An 18,808-nucleotide genomic window follows, 5' to 3' on the forward strand; every position below is an offset into this window, starting at 1 on the left:
AGCTGGTTCCAGCTCAGGCCACAGGGCCCAGCACCACCCATCAAATTCCTAGCAGAGGCACTGATGACACAGGTTTGGGACTGGGGGAAGGGGGAGGGTATCTCAGGCCTTGGGCACCACTACACCAGACTCATGGGGTCACCCTGGCACCTGGTCTACTGTGAAGAGAGGGTCAGAATCCTACCGTGAGGCGGTGAATGTCTTGGGAGAGGAGCCCTATCTGCGTCACGGTGCCTTCCGAAGGTGCCATCTGTAAAACGGGCAGCAGCCTGGTCAGCACACATGGAGTCAGCTTGTGATTCACAGGGATGGCATGCAAGTCCTGTCCTGGGGGAGTGGGTGAGAGCGGGGGGCCAGGCCCTGAGGAGTGACAGGTGGGCAGAGCACATGCTGTTTCTGTCTTGGGGAAGGGCGGAGCTTCCAGTATCCTGAGGCCCACCCTGGCACCAACACGGAGGGTGCACAGGAGAAGGACAGACACGGCCTGTCAGAAGCAGCCTTTCCACACGTGCTTGGCGCTCCAGCTATTTCCAGGAGCAAAAAACAGTGGGAAGGAAGGCCTCAGGATGCTGAATACACTGACCATTCCCAGCGACAGCAGGACCCCATGTGCCCATGCCCCAGTACCGGTATGGGTGGGCATCCTTAGGGAGATGCTCACAGAGCTTCCTCCCTGCTAGGAGCCTCCCTTGCCTCCCCTCCTACTCCTCAGGTAATGCTGGTCCACTCCCTCTTCCCTAAGCCTACGTAGACATTGGAGATTTAGAAGCGTCCTCCGAGGGCTTCAAGTATAATCTCTCATTTTCCAGGTGGAAAAATTGAGGCCCACGAAGGGTGACAGGCCTCGCTTGAGGCTGCACAGAGATTTAGTGACATAATCCCATGCAGGGTTTGCAAACAGGTGCATGCAGAGACACTCTTCCCAGGACATTGTAGGAAATGAGGGACAGAGCCTACCCTGGGGCTCAACAGCAGTGACACCCAGCTACCAGCCCTGAGGAGCACCTGCCATTCAGTGTCCCGGGCACTGGGATCAAGCACCAGCTGTGCCAGCTGGAAAGCCCATCCAGTTCTCAGTGGTTGACTTCAGCGGGGCCAGGAGGTCATCGCCCATCCCTGGGGCTGCTGATAGTTTAAGAAGCAAATCTCAGCCTTGTCTCCATCTGGGACAGATTTAGAGTGCCCTCGATGGGGCCACCAAGCCCTGCCCCTGCCACCAGACAGTTCCGATGGGGCCCAGGGGACCCGGCAGTGCCAAAACCTGCCCTGGGCAACCTGGAATCTCCTGAGCAGGAACCCAGACTGGCAGGATGTGTCTCTCCCTCAGTCCTCGTCCAGACAAGGCCCATCTGGAAGAGCCATTATCAGTTAGCCAGCCTCTAAATCGGGAGGCCAGGGCAGTTCCTGTTCTGCCAACAGGCCAACCCCTGCAGCAGTTAGGGGCCCAGCCAGGTCAATAACAGAGAAGCTTACAAACCACACAAAAGAACAGAGGCTATTTCCACAAGGCGGCTTTTTTGTCTCCCCCTCTACCCCCTAGGTGGCTCATGCCGCCGAAATGGACACCAGCTTTGGGGTCTGCGCGACAGATGTGCCCTAGAGTCACTGAGCACAGAGGGAGGTGGAGCCTGGAGCGAACAGGGTATGGGGGTCCCTCGGCCCCCGCCCCCTCATCCACGACACTTGCAAATGCTGAGTGTGCACGTGGCCAAGGCCCGGTTGAGCGCCACCAGCCATCATGCTGGGCCACCCACGGGACTCTGTCTCCAGCCGTGCCCAGCTCTGTTCCCCTGGCGAGGTCAAGACAAGCAGAACTGTTTGCTTCCTACATAAATATCATCTTTATTCCCAGAAAGAAGCAAGCACCTCCGCGGTAAGGCACAACACAGTTATGCTGTCACTGAGGCAGAAATCCCTGCCGCCATCCCCTGGATCTCGGCCACAGGCCTGAGGCATTTGAGGGTGCCCCTCGATGGAAGCACAGCCGGGGGCCCCGAGAGCCGAGCCTCTTGGGATCGTCCATGACCTCTGGACCCGTGTCCAGCTTCATGCTGGATTGGTGCTGACGGTGGCCACTAAGAATGACTACAAATACACAAGCATCTCTGTGAAAGTCCTCCCGAGTCCACCTTTGGCAACAGTCCCCAAAGCCGGCCCCTTAGCAACTCCATACCCTGGCCACCCCCCAGAGTTCAAAGAGAGACTGGCCGGGGGTACACAGCAGCTGGAACGTTCTCTGTGAGGCATGCACAGGTGCGGGGGGTGAGGTGCAGCTATATGGTGACACACGCGGTGTTACTGTGAAGCTCTCAGGGTGCACAGAGGACAGGTAACAAGGCCATCAGCTTATCTGTCCCACCTGGTCCAGCCCATCCAGTTCAGGGGCATCAAGGGGGCTAAGGCCCCGGTAGCCACCGTAGATCCTGTGACTGTCACCAGTACTGTCACTGGGCTCCATGGGGCAAATGTAGTCTGTGGATTCATCGAACTTCTTTTTTCTTATATTTCCAAAATGTGAAAATCCTAATTTCTTTGGCTAAAACACAATAAACACAAGATTAAGAGAAGGGGGATTATCAGGTCGGTGGGCAGACAGGACTCACAATATAGCAAAGAGCGGGCCCAGGAGGAAAGGAATGAGGCAAACTACTTCTGGAAAAATTCTCAACAAAATAGAGCTCCTGGCTACGGATAGGCCAACAGATAAATAATCTCGAGTGAGGAGAGAGGATTTTGCTTCTCCAAGACTGTGTATGGGACACTCACGCCCTGATGTCCTAGGAGTGACATTCTACTTTCCCCAGGGGTGGGAGGGGGCTACAGGAACTTCTAGAGGGTGCCAAGGGGGAGGACCTGCCTGACGTAGCTGCTGCATCATCAGCTGCTCACAGTGCCTCACACCCCGGGGAGGCCACAATGGAGAGCCCTGGGCGGCCCCTCCGGCTTGCTCTAGCTTCACACGGTACTACCTTTGCTGGCCTCCGCCAGGCACACTCCTGGCCCTGCTCCCTTGGGGAAGGAGGTCTGTGCATGAACTGTAGCTTGGCCTAGGCATCGCTGTGCCCCTGGGGTCAGGGCCAACCTGGCCTCCAGAGAGTGGACGTGCAGGCGTGCAGCCAGAGAAGGACATGGTCTGAGGACGGTGTGGCTCAGGCAGCTTCTAACAGGCTCTGTGGGATTCAGGGAGCCCCAGGGAGTGGTGCTGGTGCCCGTATGACCTTGGGAACCCCAGACAGGCCAACTCCATAGCACAAGGAGCCAGTTGTCACCAGCGGCACTCCCCGTGTTGGCAGGACAGTTCTGACAGAGACCCTTGTGGCACTACGGCACACAGATGAGCCTGGCTGGAGGGAACTCAGAACCATGAATTCGTCTGCTTGCAAGATGAGTCCAGGGGGCACTGGGGCAGAGGACATGCCCTGGCTGCCTGGGATTAGATGCTTCCTGGATGTGGTGTCTTGGTAAAGAAAGCTGTCCTCTCTTCCTTGGACTCAGGTACGGCAGGGGACTGGCCTAACCAAGCTCTCAGGACAGGACCTGGGAAAGCCTCCTCATCCATGAGCCTCGAGGCAGGCCCCTGCTAGGTCGGCTCCAGCCACCGGGCCCGCTGCCGTACAACATGAGTGCTGGATGGCAGGCCCCCGTGGGCACCCCAGAAAGGGCCTGGAGACTCACCCGGACTTTGGCTGTGGTGGTCAGGGGTGTGTAAGCGGGTGAGGCCATTTTCTCTCGCTTTTCCTGTTCAGCCTCAGGACCAATCAGGGCATTGAATTTGGTGGTTAGGTGGCGTCTGAGGAGCGTCTTTTGTGGTGGAATATTGAGAAGCATAGCTAGGGTGTCCCCGGTGAAGCGTGGCTCCAGAATCTAAGAAAAAAACATAGAGCCACCCAGTGATGACCATAGATGCCTCCAGGTGGTGACACTGTGGAATAGGCCCTCATGGGCTGAAGGGCTTCAGAGCAGGGGCTGAAGCTCATCTACTTGCCCTATCACTCCCCTCTGTTTACCTGGCACAAGGCCTGGCTCTGAGTAAACACTAACACATTTGTTCACCAACAACTTCCTTTTTATAGATCTGCAGAGGGCAGTGGCTTCTTGGATAAGGCTGTCTCCCAGGTCCGCTCTGCTCTGGAGGACACGTAAGTAGTCCCTTCATTTCCCCACTGACTTTACCACTTGACAGATCTGAGTGACAATCACGACCATACTGTGGCAAGTGCAAAGTTACGCTGTAGTGGTCTGTCACTCATTTCCCCAGCCTCTGCATTTCTCCAGGTACAGGTGGAGAGGCTGTGTTAAGGCCGGACTCATGCAACCCATTCGTCCTGAAACCCCCTGGATCTGTTGTTATGGAAGTCCTTCCAGAAATCATCTTGCTTCCATGAAGTATATTAATTTCCAACTGCAAATTATCAAGTATTTTGAGATTTCAACTGACATAAGGGCTACTGGTATTTTTTTATTGGGATTTATGTCTAGCCATTAAGAAATAAGTTTCTGAATATCCCAGTTTACACTGAAGAGCCACTCACAATGAGGCCTCCATGGACACCACTCCCACGAAGGTTGGGCGCGTACTCCGCCAGGTCCACGGATCGCAACCACTCCATCACCCTGTGGTTGGACCACTGCACAACTTCTGAAGGAGAAAGGTTACTCTGTGAGAGGGAGAAGGAGAGTGAAAAAGTTAGGTCTCATAGGTCCTACCCATGGTCCTCTGTGGGGCCAGCCTCTGTGAATAAGCCTGCCCCAGATGCCTAACCAGAAGACAACCCTCATGCCCAGAGAGCCAGGCAGCCAGCCTAGCTACCTGGGGGCCTTCCCAGTTTCCAAGATATAGAACTCTCATGGAATCTAGCAAGATCTTCTACACTGAAATATCTGATCCCAGAATCCTGAGACTCATTAATTCTCTCGTTGGGACTAGTAAATGAAGGCACAGAGTCATTCATTCAGTGATTCAGAAGAACTCGAAAGAGGGCTATCATTTACGAGTTGAGTGTTTTGTAGACAAAAGCTCTCCCTGGTGTGGCCAAATGTTTCAGGGGAATACACATTAAGACACTTACACCCAAGTAGCATCTTAATCTTCAGAATGCTCAGCACTGTGCCTGACACACAGAAGGCATTCAAAACCTATTTGTTGAATAGGGAGAAAACGAGATGGAAGGTAGAGGTAGGAGTCTTTAATCCCTCAGGAAGAGGAGTTAGTCTTACAACGGGCTGATAGTTAGTTCCTAGGAATAGGAATATAGGGGTGTGGCCAGCAACTCTTTAGCTCTGGTGGCCTACAAGAGCTCCGAGCCATGTAGAGGGTGCCCCTCTGTACATTCCCCAGAATGTATGTTGCTGTGTCTACCTACACTATTTCTTCTCTTGTGAAACCTGATCACGATCCCCTGTGCATGTGGCACTGCAGGTCAGTTAATGTTGTATCTACGAGGAGGAAGATCTGAAATGTCTGGCTCCTGATGGGCTCTTCCCTCCTCTACTTTGATCCCATCTTTCCATTTTGCTTTCCCCTTCTCCTTTGCACCACTTGCTCATCATCTTTGATCCTTGTGATGGCTTTGAAAGACTTGTTGCTGCCTCTGGCCCCAAGCACGGGTGTCCCCAAGAGGGGTGGGAGCTTAGAGGTCTAGTGTCTGTTGTAGGACAGACAGGCCATGGGGGTGTCTAGCATACCATGAAGTGTTAGCAAAGGAAAGAATTCCAAGCACCCTGCTTCCAAAGGCAGCCATGCTGTGCTGAGGTCATTCTTGTTTTCTCACACCTAATCTTGCAAGTGTCCCTACTCAGGGCTACCGGGATAGGTACTGTCCTGCCCTCACCTCATCAGCTGGCCGCCGGTGGAGGCAGTGGGGGTTGAACTTGTTGACATGCAGCACGTGAATGGCACATTTGATGCTGAGATGATGTAGTTGGCTGGTGACTTTTAAGAAGAGGAGATCATTCTGGAAGAGAGAAGTTTTGGTTGATAAACCAGAATCTTCAAAGCGGCTAAGATCCCTACATTTCCTTCACAGACCACACACAGACCAGTCTACCGCATCTCAGGAAGGTACACATGGACACACCAGCAGCTTTTCTTAGCATGATGGTTCATACTCTGCTACCTTGGACCTCTTATGTGACTAACAATACTAATTTATAGAAGGAAGAGGTGGAATCGAGTTTAAAATAAGCACCCCAGGGATACCTGAGCTGTGTGCTTGTAGGGACAACCGAAGCATAGAAAGGGAAAATCCTCACCACAGTTAGGTACTGCAGCATTCGCCCATCGACTCTGGACTCATGAAATTGGTCTTTGTACTGCGGTAAGCCAATATCATCAAGCCAGCCTACAGAAACCAGAAGAAACAGGTGTGGTCGGGCTCATAAGAATGGGAGACTAGAATACAAATGCATAAAAAGCAACAAATGGTCATCTTGAAGGCCCAGCTGTATTGCCCATAAGGAACCTGCCCAGCTGCCTCTCCCAAGGAGAGCACAGTCTTTGAGGCATGCATTCACAGGCAAGCGACATGCATAAATACTGCCCGTCCTTACGTGTCACCCAGATGTGGTCCAGCAACGCAGACTTCTCCTCCTGCTTGGTGTTGATGGCTTTCACAGCTAAAATCAGCTTTTTCCTGTGCAGAGGTTGCTTAATTCCTAACTCCTGGAATTGAAAGATGAAGACAGATGTGGACATCCAGCCGGCAGCTTGACCCTCAGAGGGCGTCATGTCTGGGTGGAGACAGTCCACCTGGGGGTGAGGGCCCTGGGATCAACCTACGGTGACAAGAGGAAACCTCCGCCTCCTCCACCTGCCCACATGTGCCTCTGTGTGTGTGTGTGTGTGTGTGTGTGTGTGCATGCGTGCATGCACGTGTAAGGGCAAGGGATTGGGGAGTAGGAGCCTCACCTCCCCAGACATTGGTTTGAGGAGAAATGGGAACCCCCTTCCCAGGGCTCAGCCTTTACCTTTTCCATGTCCTGAGGGGTAGCTGACAGCAAAGTGTGGCCAGAAGTCACCCACTGCCTGGCAAAGATCACGTACTGACCCAGCCCGAAGTCCTCCAGCCATGCACACACGCGCTCTGTGCTCCACTGGGCAAAAGGGGCACTGGCATCACTAGAAGCAGGAAAATAGCATGGTCCTGTTAGTGGGAGAGCCTGAGGCTGCATCTGGACATAACACAGCCTCAGAAAAAAAAGGGAACCGTGTTTTAAACCATCCTGATCATGGGATCTAGCCATACAAAGTTCCGATACTCATTTGCGGTGGGCTCTAGAGTTTTCTATGATAACACCTGGTCTGAATTTTGAATCTGCAGGGGCTGTGAGCACGGGCCCTCCTGTGGTCCTCAGGAGGCTGTATTTATGTGCCGGCAGTCCACTTCTCAGGCACACGTGCCACAAGCCCAGAAGCGTGCCTCATTAGGAGGATAACTGTGTCATCAACAGGATTTTTATGGATCAACACTGTTTTTAGGGAAATGCTTAGAAAACTAGGTCAGTTCTCTAACATTAGAAAAGAAAACCTTCTGAGCAGCTAATACTTCATTAATGAAACACTAGGGACATTCACGTTAAAGTCAATAAAGAGAATATTTTTAATCAGGACTGACAACACGGGTCTGAGAGCACAACCAGCCTAAGAAAGAAAAAGAAGGCTAGAAGGTAAAAGTAAAAGACAACCACTCTTCTCAGATGATGTACCTGCGTGCCTGGAAAACCTAAGAAAACTCAGTGAGGTGGCTAGTTCTAAAACACATATACTAGCTGCAGGACTTGTAGAACTAATAATAGCACACATACTAACATTTTTGTTAAAATAATTTTAAAATCCCATTTATAGCCATCAGAATTATAAAATGTCTAGGAGCTGCTTTCACCTGCAATGCCTGGGTCTTATGTAAGCGTGTGTGGGGATAAGAAGCGGTGCAGGGGGAGGTGGCGACTATAACACTCCATAGAGCAGCATCAAATCATGAATAAATGACAAGCTAGATCATGTTCCTAGACAGGATGGCTGGGTATTACAAAGCCATCCGTTCTGAAAGACATCAATTTTTCATTTAAGAGTGACTATAATGGCACACTGGAAACCTCCATGGAGTCTGAGGTGGGGAGGTTGACAAAGCAACTTTGTTCTTTGGAAGAAAAATAAACCACAGGATTTATGGAATGTAGAAAACTAGATAGTCTGTAAGGTTCCTTCCAGGAAAGTACCCCTAACATGCCCGTTAAAAAATTTTTTTGCATGCCTGGTTGAGTTGTTCCTAAGGTGAAGGAGTTAAAAGACCAGAAGGACAAGAAAGCATGATTCTAGGTGCCCTGCGGTAAATACTGGCCACTTGGAGTAATGAGCTATGAGTAGATATGGATCCAGGTTTTGTGAGACTTAGAACTTTGTAAAATTTAGGGGGTCTTCTTCCAGAAAAGTACAAAATTTGAATATGGAATTATGAACAAATATTCATTTAGGATGAGAAATCACAAAAGGTTACACATTTAATTAAACTGAAAAAAAATCACGAAATATAGAAATATTTTTATTAATTCCTATTACAAGTTTGTTATCTTTGTCGATGTATTATATTATGTAAAATCAAGAAATTTTCAGCTTTTTCCAGTGTTTACACAGGATTCACTCTATATGAACAATAATCCAGGAACTTATTCACTATATTTGGAATGCATCTTTTGTGTTTAATGAGTTACTGCTTTTGGTATGATCTGGAATTTTTTTTTTGTTCTTTGAGATACTAGTTTTTAAAAAAGCCAGTCAATTAACATATAGCATATTATTAGTTTCAGAGGTAAAGTTTAGTGATCCATCAGTTGCATATAATACCCAGGGCTCATTCCATCAAGTGCCTTCCTTTTTGCCCATCACTCAGTTACCCCATCCCCCCAACCCACCTCCCCTCCAGCAACCCTCAGTTTGTTTCATAGAGTTAAAAAAAAAAAAAAAAAGACCATAATAAACTTAAGATTATTTATTTGAGATAGAGAGCACGAGCGAGTGGGGAGGGGGAAACAGAGGAAGAAGGAAAAGCAGGCTCCCCACTGAGCAGCAAGCCTGATGCCTGCCCTGAGCGGAAGGAAGGCAGATGCTTAACTGACTAGGCCACCATGTGCTCGGATTTGTCTAATCTTAATGTCAGAATACTTTCAATTTTAAAAGTTCATTTTATCATTTCTACTTCACATTCTATTAGTTTGTTATTTCACTCATTTTCTTATTTCTGGAAATTGGTAAAAATAAATATTCAATATATAGGAGATTTCAGTTCTGAAGGACAGACATGTTTTTGAGATCATTTAAAAACCTTGGTCCTGGGCAGCCCAGGTGGCTCAGTGGTTTAGTGCCACCTTCAGTCCAGGGCCTGATCCTGGAGTCCTAGGCTTGAGTCCTGCGTCGGGCTCCCTGCATGAGGCCTGTTTCTCCCTCTGCCTGTGTTTCTGCCTCTCTCTCTCTGTGTGCCTCTCATAAATAAATAAATAAATAAATAAATAAATAAATAAATAAAATGAAAGGAAATGAAATGAAATAAAATAAAACAAAAACCTTGGTCGTGTACACCTTCTAGAGCTCTGGTGCTCATCTTCAACAGAATTCCCATGTCCTTCTTTATAAATTGTCTCCACCCTCCTACACCTTCGTTGTTCCTATAGTGGCAGATCCTGCTTTTCCACCCCCTTGCCCCTGTGAGTTGCTCTCAGTTCTAGGGTCTCCCAGGGCTATAGCTGAACATGCAATTAAGTAATTTAGAGAGGACAGAGAAGGTACCTTTCAGACAAAGCCAAAGCACTTGCTTTACTGACATGTTCCAAAACATCTTTCCAAATTGCAGTTAAAATGACGTAACAGATTATCAGATAGCCATCCCCATGAAAGAGAGAGAACATATGGTGCATTTATAATTGTATACACTTCATTAGTGTGTTTCTGACTAGAGAGAAGTTCTGTTTTGACTTAGCATCCAAGAGAACCAAATCCCTTGCCTGATCTAATAACTGGAAGAAGTTTTCACAGAATAGCTTCTGGTTTTATACATTTGAAATGTTTCTTTTCCGCTACCCCATACTTCTGATACTGAGTGCCGAAGCACACGTTGATACTAGGACATGATCTCCAATTTTGCATTTCTGTATCAGAGTGCTGGGCACATTGGCACATTGGGAGGTATCAGGAATCCTGGAAGCCATTTTTACACAGAACAGCTAGTCAACTAAACATGAAGTGACTGAAAACCACATATGCATAGCCCAGTAAATCCAGACGATATGGATACCCAAAACTCAACTTCCCCCTTAGCTAGATCCCTCAAATATCCCCATACTGCTCTTATGTCATCTGACAGAAGGCCATGTAGGTAGGCCAAGGGAAGGTAGGAGTAAAGAGTCAGCAGTCAAAAACTGGTTGTGTTAAAATACCTTATTTAGGAAAGTTTTGCAAAACACACGGCTCTGTCAGCACATTGATTGGACTCTCTCTATATCCTAGAAGACATTCAGGTGTGAGTAAAGGAGCTCGAAGCTTAGACTTTCTCACATTCAGGATAAACCTGATGCCAAGAATACAGGAGAAAGGCAATAAAATAGTCTGATGGGAGACCTTCGTAGAGCTACAATCCCAAAGGGCAGGAAGACTCAGGAGGCCAACTTGGAAAATCCTTGCACAAAAATAAGATGCAGCCATGTGATCAACTCTGCCTGACTTCAACATTATACACTGCTTTTTTTTTGGAAAGATAAAAACACCTCTCACCATGTACCAAAATAAATCCCCAAATAGAGGATTCAAACAGTTTTTTTTTTTTTAAATCATCAAAAAAATTTAACATGAACGAAACCACAAAGGAGAAGTTCATGAACCTCATTATACATAAACATAAAATTCCATAAGTCAAAGTGTCACAGAATAAAGTAAAATTCTGCAGCAGGCCTAAAAAAAGAATTTATCACAAATATCAGACATAGCTTCATGTCTTACTCTATAGAGACCAGATAGGAATCTGTAGACAGACATTAGCAAAAAATGGCAAAAAATGCAGACAATTCATAAAAAGTAAAATGACAAACATCTGCAAAGTAAATTAACAACAAAATGTAATTTTTTTTGTGGGTGTGACAGGCACTCTGTAGAGCAGTGCTGACTGGAATGTACATCAGTAAAACCAGAGGAAAAAAAAGACAATAAAATTCATTCTTCTATAACCTTGGAGAGGAGTCCTATGAAATGTCATTATCAAATACTATTTTAAAAAGAAATGTTTTCTTTTTTTTAAATTTTACTTATTTATTCATGAGAGACACACACAGAGAGAGGCACAGACACAGGCAGAGGGAGAGGCAGGTTCCATGCAGGGAGCCTGATGTGGGACTTGATCCTGGGACTCTGGGATCACAATCTGAGCCAAAGGCAGACACTCCACCACTGAGCCACCCAGGAGTCCCCAAAAGAAATATTTCATTAGAAAAAAAGAGACTAGGGCTGGAGACTTTCTGTAACCAAGTACTTTTATAGTGATATTGGTGATGATACTTTGTAAGGCTATCCCTAAACATCTGTAAATACCAGAGGACGTTAGTTTATATCAAATTTCTGCTTATGAACAATAGAGGCCTTTCTTCTCTACCAGCAAATACATGGCCTTACCACCAGCACTGTTGGGATAAATGCAACAGTCTCCTCAGGACTTCTTTCCTTTCCCCTTCCTCATCCTTGATATGGTTAACAAACCACAAAGACATCAAAGCAGCCCTGTGGCTGGAAATGCAGTTTCTCCTTCAGCAGAGAAAGTTCCTGACTTTGGTTACCCCATCCCAAAATGGCTGGCAGAGGGTACATGGGTCCCCTAAACACACACTAAGGAAAAATGCCGAAGGGTCTGAGAGAAAGTTCTTCTACCCCTGCCAGTGAATCAATCCTAAAGAAATGGTCAGAATTGGAGCTAATGTTCATCATGCAAGCTTACTGTAGATTTTTTTCATCTCTGAAAAATCAGAAACAATTAAGTCTAAATTTAAAAATTGCTAATAAGTTAGAACGCTCTTATGGAATATACAAGCTTTCTTTGGCTCACATTTTCATGGCTCTGGATTGGTCTCTGCCTTCTCAGACCATGTCCTTAGATTTACCGACCATTTATTTACATTTGTAACACCAATGCCTTGATCCTGAGAGAGCACGTACAGAAGTCTACATATCCCACATCTCTCTGCATGGCACTTGGAGGATACATCTGGGAACATCTATCAGAGTGCAAGTGGATCTAGAGAGGCCGCATGTCTCACACCCAAGCACACCTGGAAAGCCTAGAAACCTGGGGTGGCAGGGTGGGGAAGTGTAGTGTGCATCTGTGGGTTCCCTTTCTTAGAGGTGCAGGTCTGGGAACAATAGGATACTTTCAGGATACCTTCTCCTCTCATCACTGGGACTAGATGGATTGTTTCTGAGAACTGATTATTTCAGTTGTGCCCATCTTATTCACTATCTGCATTTGGCACAGGTGTATGGCAATCTCAGAGGAATGAAATAGGAGTTAAATGTTACTTTTCACTGTTTGGTTAGATTTAAAATGTCATAATCCAATCCTGAGGAAAGCACCCAGACGTCTGATCTTGGCTGAGCAACTCAGACTTCAGGAGATAGTTACTGGAGATAATATTTTGTTGAAATTGTCTGATGGGAACAGGGGATCAGAGGATATAGAAAGTGATTTTCTTTTTTTTTTTTTTTTTATAAGGTGATTTTCCTAAAACAAAGGAGTAAAGTTGCACCTGGGCAGGCCTGAGAGAGGCACACTTTCGCAGAATAGGGTGGCCCAAGGACAGGGGGCAGAGCCAGGAACTGGAAGGCATCTACCAGTACAGTCAGGGCAGGCCAGGAAAAGTTTAACTCCTTTTCATGCTTTTTTATATGGGCGTGATGGGAGACTCATGCCAAAGTTTCCATTGTGGTTCCAGGGCACACACCCTCTACAACCCCTTTTCGCTAACACCCTTCAGCAAAGTGTGGTGCCTTGTCTTAGGAGAGATAATAGCAACATGGCCCTGCTCAGCCAACAGCCTTTGTGGAGGTCTGTGCAGTTGGGGGGACAAAGCCCTTCCTTACATCTACTAGAGGAAGACCACCGGTGAATGGCAGACTGCTGATGCTTGGCTTAGATGGGCAGTAGCACTTGCAATCCTCATATGAGGAGACTGAGGCATCAGAGAGGTTATAGAACATGGTTAAGCCTCGGTGCTAGGAATTGGTTGAGTGGACACTGCAACTCAGGTCTATGATTCCAGAATCTGTGCCATTCATGGCTGCACCAGAGCTTCTCAACCCAGCGTGCAGACGCACTGCTGAGAATGAATTACACCTGTGCAGAGCCACTGAGGTCCTTGGGGAGTCCAGAGGGCCCACCCCCCACGTTGGCTTGTAGGAAGCCTCTTGACTTTATTTCCGTGTGCCTGCAAAGCATGAGCAACGTCCCCTCATGCTATGCGGGAAAGGGGGAGCAGCTCTGCACTAGGACTCCTGCCTCCCATCTCTGGAGCATTCAGCCCCCTGGCCAAGATCTCATGGTTTTCTGTGGATGGACTGGAGGGAGCCTTACCTTTTCTGACCTTTGGAGTCTCTGGTCCTAGAGAGCCTAGGCCCTGCAGTGGCCCGGAGCCCACCTCGTCGAAACTCTGCCATCCCCGGGGCATCAGTGTTGAAGTTCCCGGACTGAGTTCTTCGGATTCTGTGTGGAGAGGAGTCCGTGGAGACCGTCAGGGGGCAGGCCTGGAAGCGTGTAGGCAGTGTACTACCCCTCTTTGCAGGGCCACACCAGCTGGACCCTGACTCTCCATGGCACTGCCGCCCAGGGCCTCTGCAGAGGTCAAGGATCATGGCCTATGACAGCTCCCCAGACCCAAGCCTCAATTCTCATTCTGCCTCTGGGATTTGGGGCACAGCCTGAGGGGTCCAAGTGAGGAGTGATGCCTGGTAGGTGGCCCTTTTCTACCACATTTCACACCCTGAGTCAGTGGGGTCAGCAAGTCCTTCCTCAGACACAGACTGACCCCTCGGCAGGAAGAAATTGCTCTCATCCATGTGTCTCTCCCAAAGTCCATGTGGTGTAAGCTGCAGAGAATGTGCTTGGGGGTCATGGGAAGGATGGGTGGAATGCAGGGCAGGGAAGGCATCTGCTACATTTAATGTTCTCCTCCTCTGGCCCCTCAAAGAGAGCTCAAATTCTTCCAATAGCCATTCTGTTTCTACTGCTGTTCCAACATCAAATTAAACAGGAGGCTATTGTAGTCCTTTGCCCATTCAAGAAGAATCTTAATTTTAAGTGATGTAATTAGGATCACCACCATCAACTTACTTTCCCCAGAACTTCCTGATGCCTTTGGGGCTCCGTTTACTATCTGGCGTTAGGGGAGACTGGGGGCTTGAGTCAGTGCCCGATGACGTGGAGGACAGGTCGTTGACCACGGCAGTGTCGTCCCAACCACTTTCTGTATCTCCTGAGATGGAAAGAATGGAATGGGGTGTGAAGGACAGGAAGGAACATGACCTTGGGCAACCTCCTCCCCAGGCCAGGGCCATCCTTCAGGGGGCAGAACTTTACACCTCCATCTCAGAGACCAGCAGGGGGCTCAGGTACACTCTAGGTTCTCTCTCTGAGGACTGGACAGGTTAAGGTTTCAAATTTGGGTGAGCTAATGTCTTCAAGTGCTGAAGACTAGGGGGTCCAAGTACTTGCAGGTAACTCCAACATGGAGCTTCCTCCTTTCCCCAAGGGAGATGCAGGAATGCAGGCAGAAGGAGGACTTGGCTGAACGTTCTGGAAGGGGAGGGTGTCAGGGTTGGGAAACATGGGCATCTCACTCTCCACCTCACCTGGAAGGGTACAGTACCTAATACGGGGGCACTGACACTCCGGCCACGATCTCCAGCCAATCAAGAAGCAGAGAAGCCACATGAAGAAGCAAGAGAGGCCAAAGTCCAGCCCAACAGAGTTATAGGGAAGCAAAGAAATAAACAAAAGAGTCATCGAGCAAAAGAGAAAAACTCAAACAGAAAGAAAAATAATCCCATAAGAAAAGAAGGGAGAAACAGGGAGTGAACTTGGCCCATAGGGTCAGTACAATGAGAGAAGGCCTCCTGTGAGGGGACCAATTACTCCTGGGGCCACTTCCTGGCAGTCTGAGGTGTCTATACACACGTAGGAAGAGGGAGGGAGAGCAACAGGGGCTCATATACCCGGCCACATGCAGCTCTTGTGTGGCTGCCAGGGCTCCCTCACATCAGACTAGAATGGTCTGAAGCAGTTGCAAGTGCAGAGTCTCAGTGTTACTAGAACAGATACATTCAAGAGCTTATCTGGAGTTCCTGCAGCCAGAGGCAGAACTGGCCAAGGGCAGAAGCCAACACATGGGCTGGCTCAGGGAACTACCAAGGATGAGGAGGAGGGTAGAGAGAGCTCTGCAGGGACCAGAATGTTCCCTCCTAGGCTCCACTGATCTGCTGTTCTTGAGGAAAGATGGCCTACTCTGCATGAAAAGCAGCAAAGATCTCCATGATCCCAGGCCCTAAGCACCAAAAGGGTACCTATGGATGGACATCCTTGCCCACTGTCCACTCCATTTCCCTAAGGAAACACTCTCCCTGGGAAGAGCACATAATATCATCCTACTGGTAATAGGGACGCTGCAAGAGGAAGGCAGAGACAGGAGAGAGAAGATCAGGATGACAGAGGAGGAGGAGGGAGGGAGGGACAGGAGGGATGCTGTGGGGGGAGGGGGGACTAAGAGGGAGAGAACAGAGGAATGAAGGGAAAGACACGAAGGGCCAGGAGAGGAGGACAGGAAGAGGGCAAATGGGGGTGGAGTGATTGCAGAAAGAAAGGGCAGGCTCATAGCCTGGGTTTCTGGCACTCTCTAGGGCTTACCAAAGGAAACAATGTACCCAGAAAGGGAGCCATGGTCTTTGCAAGTGAGGCCACCCAGAGGGACGACTTGTCCCGTCCACCCACCCTCACCATCCTCCAACCATGGGCCACGGCAGTCGGGGCAAAGACCTTTGCAATAACAATAACTGAAAGTGCCAAGGCCACCGCCCAGGGGCCGCCGGCCCAGAGGTCTGGATACTCACTCAGCCTCAGCAGGCTGCTCCCTGCAGGGTCCGGCTGGGAGGCAGTGGGAGTCGACCTGGCAGCCTCTCCATTGGGTGTGGCTCCGGAAAGCTTCCCAGGTAACGTGGGGTATTTGTGCTCCACCAGGAAAGGGCTGTCCTATTGGAAGGAGAGAAGGAGACGTGTTGGAGCAACTTATCAGCCTCAAATGCAAACCCAGGTAGGAAATCTTCGGATGCAGGGACAACTCAGTTTTCCAAGAGCCATTTTTCACTTAGGCCAACTCAAAGGCCTTTCAAAGATCATTTAGTCCAGGCAAAGGGACCAGAGTTCTGAGAATGAGACTTGCCCAAGGTCCACGCAAGGAGACAGGGACAGAGTCAGGCCCAAACCCAGGGCTGACTACAACTGACCCTAAATGGGAAGTAGAAGTGTCTTGCAAAGGGGACCCTTTGCCATTTGGCCTGCTGCTTGGACACTCAGCGAACTAACAGCTATGAGTTGCCCGTTGAATGTTTTGAATTAACAAACCCAAATTCTAGTAAAGGGTATATCTGTGGCTTTATTATATGTATTTATAATATACATCATGTACAAATTATATTTATGTATTATAATAACAGTTATTTTGAAAACTACCAGGTTAAAGCAAAGCAAGAAGGCACACACTCACTCGGGACATGACAAGAGAAAACAGGCCACGTATGAGGTTCAGCCCCAGTGTGCACACACCTTGGCTATAGAAAGGGTGCCCCGAAAAACAAGATAATGTAAAGGGAAAAGAATTGCACTTATTTGGTGCAAGATGGACATAATGCAGTCAGAGAAAAACAAATACCATATGATTTCACTCATATGTGGAATTTAAGAAATAAAACAAATCAACAAAGTGAAAAAGAGACCAACTAAAAAACAGACTCTTAACTCTAGAGCACAAACTGGTGGTCACCAGAGGGAAGGTGGGTGAGGGGAGGGGGAAACAGGTGATTGGGATTAGGAAGACACTTATCACAAGGGGCGATGAGTAATGTATATACAATTACTGAATCACTACATTGTACACCTGAAACTAATATAACACTGTATGTTAACCATATTGGATTTTTTTTTTTTTTAAGAGAAAGGACACAATGGCCCTTAAACCCACGAACCTAGGGGAAACCCAGTGGAATGAATTTGAGTAAAAAGAGAAAATGAAGCCACATTACCAAGGAAATCGTCTGTGGATGACTTGATTGGGCCCAGAAGAAAAGTCATACAAAAGCTCTGATTTCAAAATGGACAAGTCAGAAAAGTAATGGAGAGTTTAATGACTGACACATCTTTTCATTTAGGTAAAAGCCACGTAATCCAGTGAATTTCTGAATTCAGTGTGCTTACCAACACATGTCCTAGAAATTGTTTGAAATCCAATTCCTTCCTTCACTGAACGTGGGCTACTAACCTCTATAAATAAGCTCAGAAAGGAGAGACGTGAAAAAAAAAAAAAAGTAGACGAAATCTCCAAGGAAGCCTGAAAGAACTGGCTGGGGAAGTAGCAATAATCAGAACCTCAAGATAGGGAGCCCGAGTGATTTTTAAATTCATGATGACCCATGAGGGAGAGATTGGACCTGGTTAGACCAACAGTGTGCAAATGCCAGTCCTTGCACCAGCTGCTCCATAGTCACCCGGGACACTCGTAAAGACAGAGCTCCCCAGATGCACCTGGTCCTGTGAAGCCCCTTCTGGGAGTGCACCCTGAGTGTATTTATTATTATGATGATGATGATGATGATAATGATGATGCATGAGAGACACAGAGAGAGGCAGAGACATAGGCAGAGGGAGAAGCAGTGTCCCTGCAGGGAGCCTGATGCAGAATTTGACTCCAGGACCCTGGGATCACAACCCGAGCTGAGCCAAAGGCAGACGCTCAACCACTGAGCCACCAGGTACCCTGAGTGTCCATATTTTTAACAGGCATTTCAGATTACTCTGATGCACAGTCAGAGCTGGGAGCATGGCCTGTGAGCAAGGCAATGTTCGAAAAGGCTTAGGGAACTATGACTCCGGGATCCCCATCACATAGGAATTAGGGGAGTAGGGAAGGGCTCTCAAAACCAGATTTCTGGTTGCATCGTCACACGCAACCCCCCTTAGACAGGGCAGAGATGACAGAGGCTGCCGACGAGGGCTGCCCTGGGTGCTCGCTGAGGATCTGAGAGGGAAAGAGGCAGAACTGAACCCAAGCATGGGTGGCCCAGACCTATAAGAAAGATGACAAAAGGAATCGAGGGCAACAGAAACGATTCTCAGCTCTGTTCAGCCAAGGACAGCTGGGAAGAAAGGACTCATCACTGGAGAAGGTCAAGGTCAGGAGAGGACACACAAGGAACAGAAGAATAAGGCTTGTTGTGGGGGAGTGGAAATCCCAGCTGCCTTACATTGGAATGGAGAGGCAGCGCACCAGAGTGGCAAGAACACGGGTTTTGTATCGGATGGGCTCAGGCGAAGCTCTACCCCTTTAGCCTCGAGAACCTGTTTTATTGTTTCTCAATAGGGAAGGATTCCTGCCTCGGGCCGAGCATACCAGCACGGCACAAAAATGATCCTGTGCCAGGGGCCTGGAGTGACAGCAGTAACTACCAGAGCAGGCCCTAGGTCAAGGAAGGCACCCATCAGACCCTATCTAGAATATGGTGCTCCAGGGTGGTCCA

General features: G+C 48.4%; 1 protein-coding gene across 16 annotated transcripts in view; it reads right to left on the bottom strand.

Moving 5' to 3' along the window:
* The window catches only part of PPFIBP2 (PPFIA binding protein 2), a 170,163-nt gene that overhangs the window by 24,232 nt on the left and 127,123 nt on the right, over nt 1–18,808 (bottom strand). For 12 of the 16 annotated variants that reach the window (XM_072794206.1, XM_072794214.1, XM_072794205.1 and 9 more), the window contains 12 exons: nt 16,130–16,268; nt 14,893–14,925; nt 14,358–14,499; nt 13,602–13,730; nt 6,967–7,117; nt 6,550–6,661; nt 6,253–6,341; nt 5,832–5,954; nt 4,533–4,658; nt 3,676–3,864; nt 2,360–2,536; nt 185–250 (listed from right to left, as the gene is read on the bottom strand). In XM_072794206.1, coding sequence (XP_072650307.1) covers nt 185–250; nt 2,360–2,536; nt 3,676–3,864; nt 4,533–4,658; nt 5,832–5,954; nt 6,253–6,341; nt 6,550–6,661; nt 6,967–7,117; nt 13,602–13,730; nt 14,358–14,499; nt 14,893–14,925; nt 16,130–16,268 — 1,476 coding nt within the window. Of the gene's footprint in view, nt 1–184; nt 251–1,817; nt 2,537–3,675; nt 3,865–4,532; nt 4,659–5,831; nt 5,955–6,252; nt 6,342–6,549; nt 6,662–6,966; nt 7,118–13,601; nt 13,731–14,357; nt 14,500–14,892; nt 14,926–16,129; nt 16,269–18,808 lie in introns of those variants that run through there. The other 4 variants (XM_072794204.1, XM_072794211.1, XM_072794215.1 and 1 more) reach the window with 2 other exon arrangements.

The sequence above is a fragment of the Canis lupus genome, chromosome 23, assembly GCF_048164855.1.
Source record: "Canis lupus baileyi chromosome 23, mCanLup2.hap1, whole genome shotgun sequence".
Taxonomy (NCBI): Eukaryota; Metazoa; Chordata; class Mammalia; order Carnivora; family Canidae; genus Canis; species Canis lupus.